This window comes from Meriones unguiculatus, chromosome X (assembly GCF_030254825.1).
Source record: "Meriones unguiculatus strain TT.TT164.6M chromosome X, Bangor_MerUng_6.1, whole genome shotgun sequence".
NCBI lineage: Eukaryota > Metazoa > Chordata > Mammalia > Rodentia > Muridae > Meriones > Meriones unguiculatus.
In genome coordinates this window covers 107936063-107944581 of record NC_083369.1, presented here as the reverse complement: position 1 = coordinate 107944581, position 8519 = coordinate 107936063, and the positions used below count along the sequence as shown (strand labels likewise).

The window sequence follows — 8519 nt, the reverse complement described above, 5'->3', positions numbered from 1 at the left end:
TTCCACTCACTTTGGGAAACCAATCGGTTACTGAGCTACTACAGGCTACATCTGAGCAGAGGTTCTAAGTTTTATATATATATATATATATATATATATATACATGGTCCTTTGATGAATGTCAGTCTCAGAAAAGACCCTGTGCCCAGATATATTTGGTCCTTGTGAGGCTCCTATCCTTTCCCCATCTGACTAACTCCCCTTCTTTCTTATGATTCCCTGTATGCTGCCAAAGGTTTGGTTATGAGTCTTTGCTTTGAAAACACTGCTAGTTAGAGTTTTTCAGATGTGCTCAGTAGACTCCTGTCATACTTTCAATGCAAATCCCATCTGTCTTTCTAAACGAGGATTGATCATCTTACCTCATGTCCGCTCTCTTGATTATCTTTTTTAGGTGTATAGATTTCATTATGTTTATCATATCTTATAGGTCTATATAAGTGAGTATATACCGTGTTTCTCTTTTTCCTTCTGGGATATTTCACTCAGAATGATCTTTTCTAGATCCCTCCATTTGCCTGCAAATTTTATGATTTCCTCCTTTTTGTTTGCTAAGTAGTATTCCATTGTGTAGAAATACCACAAATTCTTTACCCATTCCTCCATTGATGGACATCTGGGTTGTTTCCAGGTATGGCTATTGCAAATAAAGCTGCTATAAACATGGTTGAGCAAGTATACCTTTTGTGTACTTGAGCAAACTTTGGGTATATACCTAGCAGTGGTATAGCTGGGTCTTGAGGAAGCACTATTCCTAATTGTCTTAGAAAGCGCCAGATAGATTTCCAGAGTGGTTGTACCAGTTTACATTCCCACCAGCAGTGGAGGAGGGTTCCCCTTTCTCTACAAGCTCTTCAACATGTTTTTTCACTTGAGATTTTCGTCTTGGCCATTAGGATGGGTGTAAGGTGATATCTCAGGGTCGTTTTGATTTGCATTTCCCTGATGGCTAATGAGGATGAGCATTTCTTTAAGTGTTTCTCTGCCATTTGATATTCCTCTACAGAGAATTCTCTGTTTAGCTCTGTTCCCTATTTTTTTAATTGGGTTACTTGGTTTGCTGCTTTTCAGCTTCTTTAGTTCTTTGTATATACTGGATATTATTCCTCTGTCAGATAAAGGGTTAGTGAAGATTCTTTCCCAACTGTAGGCAGTCATTTTGTTTTGATGACGGTGTCCTTTGTTTTACAGAAGCTTTTCAGTTTCATGAGGTCCCATTTATTGATTGTTGTTCTTAGAGCCTGTGCTGTTGGTGTTCTGTTCAGGAAGTTGTCTCCTGTGCCAATGAGTTCTAGGCTGTTCCCCACTTTTTCTTCTAACAGATTTAGAGTATCTGGTTTTATGCTGAGGTCTTTAATCCACTTGAACTTTAGTTTTGTGCAGGGTGATAGATATAGGCCTATTTTCATTTTTCTGCATGTGGACATCCAGTTGGACCAGCACCATTTGTTGAAGATGCTATCTTTTTTCCATTGGATGGTTTTGGCTTCTTTGTCAAAAATCGAGTATTCATAGGTGTGTGGGTTTATTTCTGGGTCTTCTATGTGGTTCCATTGATCCTCTTTTCTGTTTTTATCCCAATACCATGCAGTTTTTGTTACTATTGCTCTGTAGTACAACTTGAGAGCTTGGATGGAGATACCTCCAGATGATCTGTTGTTGTACAGGATTGTTTTGGAAATTCTGGGTTTTTTGTTTCTCCATATGAAGCTGAGAATCTTTTTTCGAGGTCTGTAAAGAATTGAGTTGGTATTTTGATGGGAATTACATTGAATCTGTAGATTGCTTTTGGCAGGATGGCCAATTTCACAATGTTAATCCTACCAATCCATGAGCAGGGAAGATCTTTCCATCTTCTGATATCTTCTTCAATTTCTTTTTTCAGAGACTTGGAGTTTTTCTCAAACAGGTCATTTACTTGCTTCGGTAGTGTCACCCCAAGGTACTTTATGTTATTAGTGGCTATTGTGAAGGGTGTTGTTTTCCCTAATTTCTTTCTCGGCCTTTTTTTCTTTGATATACAGGAGGGCTTCTGATTTTTTTGAGTTGATTTTGTATCCTGCCACTTTGCTGAAGGTGTTTATCAGCTGGAGAAGTTCTCTGGTTGAATTTTTGGGATCGCTCATATATACTATCACATCATCTGCGAATAGTGACATTTTGACCTCTTCCTTTCCAATTTGTATCCCTTTGATCTCCTTTAGTTGTCTTATTGCTCTGGCCAGGACTTCATGTACTATGTTGAAGAGATATGGAGAGAGTGGGCAGCCTTGTCTTGACCTTGATTTCAGTGGGATTGATTTAAGTTTCTCTCCATTGAGTTTGATGTTTGCTATAGGCTTGCTGTATATTGCCTTTACTATGTTTATATATGTGCCTTGTATCCCTGATTTCTCCAAGACTTTAAGCATGAATGGGTGTTGGACTTTGTCAAATGCTTTTTCAGCATCTAAGGAGATGATCATGTGGTTTTTCTCCTTCAGTTTGTTTATGTCGTGGATTACATTGATGGATTTCCGTATGTTGAACCACCCTTGCATGCCTGGGATGAAGCCCACTTGGTCGTGGTGGATGATATCTTTGATGTGTTCTTAGATTCGGTTTGCAAGTATTTTATTGAGTATTTTTGTGTCAATGTTCATAAGAGAGATAGGCCTGAAGTTCTCTTTTTTTGTTGGGTCTTTGTGTGGTTTAGGTATCAGGGTGACTGGTGCTTCATAGAATGAGTTTGGTAATGTACCTTCTGTTTCTATTTTGTGGAATAGTTTGAGGAGAATTGGTGTTAGCACTTCTTTGAAGGTCTGGTAGAATTCTGCGCTGAAACCATCTGGCTCAGGGCTTTTTTTGGAGGGGAGACTGTGAATAAATGCTTTAATTTCCTTAGGGGATATAGGGCTATTCAGTGTTTCTACCTGATCTTGACTTAATGTTGGAAGATGGAATCTATCAAGAAAATTGTCCATTTCATTTAGGTTTTTAAATTTTGTGGCATATAGGCTTTTGTAGTATGACCTAATGATTGTTTGAATTTCCTCAGTGTCTGTAGTTATGTGTCGGGAGCCGGCAAAGCCCCCAGACTCTGATTTGTAATATCCTGCCGGACAAACAACAAAGGTCTGTGAATCATACGTTTCGGTTAATAGCCCTGCCGGACAAACAACAGATGTCCGAAACCATAGACGTTGTTTTTAGTGACTGTATAACCTTGTGAGCCTCCACTGTAACAATCACATGAATCAAGTGATTTCTTACAATAGTCTTGGTGATTTTCCACTGTTATTTCCTCCTCCTCGAAACCCCCCCTCCCTGCCAGAACTGCCCTATAAAAATAAAACTACTACACAATAAAATCAGCACTTGAAAGGCATTCGTCTACTTGTGCTCGTTTCTCTCTCTCCCTCATCTCCTACAGGTACGACCCCCTTCGCCCCCACGAATAACTAGGTCCCGCGGGGCGTGACAGAGTGGCGCCCAACGTGGGGCTCGAAGTACGGGTCGACCCTGATGGACCCTCGATAAAAGAGCAGGCCTGCGACATCAATAGATTGCTCACACTCCTCTGCCCGGAGAAGACTGCATGACCTGGTGAGTTTTTACGCTTCCGTCTTATTGAGATGGGGCATTCTTTGTCTAAGGAGGCGTCCTTCATTAAGGATCTTAAAGCCTCCCTTCGAGAGAGAGGAATTAGGGTCAAGAAAAAAGATTTAATAAATTTCTTTATTTACATTGACAAGGCCTGTCCTTGGTTTATGTTGGATGGCCCTACCATTCATCCCAAAAAATGGCAAAAGGTAGGACGTGAGCTCAATCAAAAATTAACTGAGGAAGGAGATCAATCACTCTCCCCTACAGTCTTTTCCTTTTGGGGCATTATAAGAGATATTGTTGAGGATGCCGACAATGATGCTGGCAAACGACAGTTACTTTCGGTTGCTGAATATTGTCTTTCTTCATCCAAGCAAAATTCACCTGCCGCTTCTCGTCCTCCCTCTCGTGCTTCTGATTCCTTCTCTTTGGCTAATGCCTCTCCTCTTCCTAGCCTCCCTCGACTTTACCCGCCTCTTCCCACTGCTGATGTCCCACCACCATACTCTGGGACGCCTAATCACAAAGAATCTTTAAAATCCCTCGGCCCACCCGTCTCTTCTGTACAAGATCCTAAACCCCTAGATCCTGGAGATGCCGCTATGCTCGAGGACGAGGCCGCTCGATATCATAATGGTGATGACCCTCCACTCGCCTCCGCACCTCCACCTTCCATCCTTCCCTACACTGCCTACAGATACCTCTCCGAGACCCGGTCTCGTCTTTCTGCCAAAGTCCATGACATGACCGAGATCCTCCATCTCCAACAACAACTTTCGCGACTTACAACTCGCTGCTCTGCCCTCCCTACACCCAATCCTGCCTCCGCTATTCCTGAGCATTCTCCATCCAACTCTTCGCTCATAAATCCGGTTTTTCCTCTGTCCACCCTGTCTCAACTTACTTTTCCTGTTACTACTCGCTCGCAGGCAAGCCGTATTTCTGGCCCTTCTCAATCCACGCCTACTCGCCCTGATCATGTTAGCATTAGAATCCTTGACGATGAGGCCTCCGATGAACAAAATAGCAAAAGTGAAAGTGACGGCGAGGAGGGGCCCCAGGCTCCCAACTCCTCTAGCGCCCCTGCTAGTTCTTCCGCTAAAGCCAGAACAAAATCCTCCTCCGAGGAGCCTGGTGACTTCCATCCCCTTCGCTTCAAAAAATTAGAAAAACTTAACTCAGCCGTCCGCACCTATGGCCCTAATGCTCCTTTTACTATTTCCCTCCTTGAAAGTATGGCTGGGGGCGGATTCCTGACACCCAGTGAGTGGCTTACTGTTGTCCAATCGGTTCTCACAAGAGGCCAATTTCTCTCATGGCAGGCTGACTGGTATGACCGCTGCCGCAATCTGACTAATAACAATTTAAAAAATCCTGACAAAGCCTCAGCAAAATGGACATTTAATAAATTAACAGGACAGGAAAAATATGCTCCAGAACAAGCACAGCGTGCTTTTCCTGTCGGGCTCTTAGCTCAAGCCCATGGGGCTGCCCTTGCCGCGTGGCTGGCAATTCCAGTTAAGGGGTCTGTTCTTTCACCCTTAACAAAGATTATCCAAGGCAATAATGAGGACTATTCAGAATTTGTGGGGCGCCTCCTTGAGGCGGCAGAGCGATCATTGGGATCCGATAAAATAGAACAAAAAGAAAGTAAACTCCTTAAACGGCTGGCCTTCGAAAATGCTAACTCTGCCTGTAAGGCAGCCCTGCGGGGCAAATATAAAGATAAGGACCTTCCTGAGATGATCCGTATCTGCTCAGATGTTGACACCTTTACTCATAAGATGTCTCAGGCCATAAGTCTAGTCATGGGAGCCGCACAAGGCCCCAGTTCAAAATTCCCTTGTTTTAAATGTGGACAAGTGGGACATTTTGCACGACAATGCCCTCAACAAAATTCTTCCCCTTCGGGACAAAATGGAGGGCTTCCTCGTCCTTTGCCCACTACTGTTTGTCCACGTTGTCGGCGGGGCAAACATTGGGCCGCTGCCTGCCGCTCCCAAACGGATGCTGCGGGAAATCCTCTCCCTCCCCCACAGGGAAACATGAGGAGGGGCCAGCCCCGGGTCCCTCAGCCTATCAACTTCATGCCGGCCTCGGGGGTAAGCCAGCCATGCCACAATCAGACCCTAATGCAGCCAGTGCCAGACCAACAGCCTGCCTTCGCAGGGCCACTCCAGGAGCGCAGGATTGGACCTCTGTGCCTCCACCGACTCAATTCTAACCCCTGAAGACGGGGTACAAGTTATCTCCACAGGAATTTTTGGGCCACCTCCCCCACAGACTTACTATTTAATTTTGGGTAGGGCATCTAGTACATTAAAAGGCATTAATGTCTTCCCCTCTTTAATTGATAACGATTATACTGGGGAAATAAAAATTTTGGCTAGCAGCACGCGGGGACCCCTCCCAATTACTAAGGGACAGTGATTGGCTCAAGCACTCCCCCTACCCCTAGATTTAACCGCTCCCGCTTTAGGCCCTCCTCGAGGACCATCTACTCCCGGATCCTCGGACATTTTCTGGATTCACCAAATGACTCAAGAGCAACCCACTCTAAAACTTAAACTCAATGGAAAAACATTTGAGGGCCTTTTGGATACAGGAGCAGATTCCACAGTAATTTCTCAAAGAGCATGGCCTTCTTCCTGGCCCTCCCAGCCAACTTTAACTCAGCTACAAGGCATAGGTCAATCTCTTAATACCCTACAGAGTTCCCAATTGCTGACCTGGGAGGACCTTGAGGGAAACAGCGGACACGTGCGTCCATTTATAGTCCCTGGGCTCCCTGTTAATCTCTGGGGGAGAGATATTCTTTCTCAAATGGGAGTCCTCATGTTTAGCCCCTCAGAGGCAGTCACCCAACAAATGCTTAAACAAGGCTTTATACCAGGAAAAGAATTAGGAAAAAATAATCAAGGACCACCCAAGCCTATTTCGGTTACTCCAAAATTTTCACATACAGGACTTGGTTATGAATCACATTTTTCTTAAGGGCCATTGCTCCCCCTGCACTCCAGGCAGATAAAATAACATGGAAAAGTGACTCCCCTGTCTGGGTTGACCAATGGCCCCTTCCTCAGAAAAAATTAGCAGCAGCCATGAAGTTGGTGCAGGAACAGCTTTTGGCTGGGCATATTGTACCCTCCACTTCCCCGTGGAATACACCCATATTTGTTATTCAAAAGAAAGGGGGAAAATGGAGACTTCTCCAAGACCTCAGAGAAATTAATAAGACTATGGTACCAATGGGGGCACTCCAACCAGGACTCCCCTCTCCGGTTGCCATTCCTAAAGGCTATACAAAATTGGTTATTGATTTAAAAGATTGTTTCTTTTGTATTCCACTCCATCCTGATGACTGTAAGCGCTTTGCTTTCAGCGTTCCTGTTGTTAATTGTATTGGTCCGTCACCCCGCTTCCAGTGGAGAGTGCTGCCCCAAGGGATGGCCAACAGTCCCACCCTTTGCCAAAAATATGTTGCCCAAGCTATTGACCTTTTTAGACTAAAATACCCCAAAATATATTTCATCCACTATATGGATGATATTTTATTGGCAGGACCCGATGCAACCGAATTACAGGCTATTGGACAGAACCTAATTATTTCACTCCAACAACTGGGACTTCAAATAGCCCCCGAGAAAGTACAGCTTCACCCTCCCTATCTCTTTCTCGGTTTTGAACTCCTTCCCAATAAAATCCTGTCTCAAAAGATACAACTTAGACGAGATTCACTTTCTACTTTAAATGATTTCCAAAAGCTTCTGGGAGATATTAATTGGCTTAGGCCTTACTTAAAGCTTACTACTGGGGAACTTAAAACTCTCTTTGATATTTTGCGAGGGGATCCTGACCCGGCGTCCGCCCGACAGCTCACCCCAGAAGCCATTCCTTAGGTATAGTTGAAAAAGCTATACAAAATCAAAACGTTGGATATTTTTCCCCAGACCTGTTGCTTTGACTATTAATTCTCCCCACAGCCTTTACTCCTACTGGACTTTTATGGCAAACTAAGCCCTTGTTCTGGATTCATCTCCCAGCGTCCCCCTCTAAAATACTTCCCACATATCCCTCATTGGTTGCTCAAATCTTCAAATTAGGAAGGGAGGCATCTCTCAAACTTTTTGGAAAGGACCCAGATATCGTCTGTACACCATATAATTCTTCTCAAGTACAGTGGTTAATTCAGATTTCAGATGATTGGGCTGTTAATAGCATTTCCTTTCAGGGAAAACTTGATAATCATTATCCCGCTGATAAACTTATTCAGTTTTTGCATAAACAATCTGTCTTTTTTCCAACGCGAACCAAGACTTCTCCCATTCCCGGAGCTACATTGGTTTTTACTGATGGCTCCTCTTCAGGAATTGCTGCTTTTAGTATTCAGGGGCGGATTTTTCAATCTCAGACAGATCTCTTGTCCGCTCAACTGGTGGAGCTGGTTGCAGTCATAAAAGTCTTCGAGACTCTCGCAAGCCAAGTGTTTAATCTTTACACTGATAGTGCTTATGTTGCTACTTCTGTTCTGCTACTTGAGACTGTCCCTTATATTAGGCCTTCTACCAATGCTTCTCCTCTTTTTGCCAAATTACAAGCTTTAATACTAAGACATTTAGAACCCTTTTTCATTGGACACATTCGAGCTCACTCCGGCCTTCCGGGACCCCTGAGTGAGGGAAATGACTTGGTAGACCAGGCCACCCAACCTAAGTTAGCCCTTCTTATGACATCTGTTGAACAACCTGACCCCCTGATACAAGCCCAGGAAGCTCATCGCTTACACCATTTCAATGCCCAAACGCTTCGTCAGATGTTTTCTATTACAAGGGAGCAGGCTAGACAAATAGTCCACCAATGCCAAAATTGCTTAATATTTTTGCCCGAGCCTCACCTAGGAGTCAACCCTCGAGGTCTGACACCGGGAGAGCTCT

General features: G+C 43.9%; 1 protein-coding gene across 1 annotated transcript; it reads left to right on the top strand.

Moving 5' to 3' along the window:
• The first annotated feature begins 3614 nt into the window (after positions 1 to 3614).
• LOC132649893 (endogenous retrovirus group K member 7 Gag polyprotein-like) lies at positions 3615 to 5816 on the top strand. Its single transcript, XM_060374679.1, has one exon. It carries the CDS (start codon positions 3615 to 3617, stop codon positions 5814 to 5816), a length of 2202 nt encoding a protein of 733 aa, XP_060230662.1.
• The last annotated feature ends 2703 nt before the right edge of the window (positions 5817 to 8519 follow it).

Excerpts from the sequence above, each read along its gene's own strand:
- LOC132649893 (XM_060374679.1), top strand. The coding sequence starts at position 3,615 with ATGGGGCATTCTTTGTCTAAGGAGGCGTCCTTCATTAAGGATCTTAAA.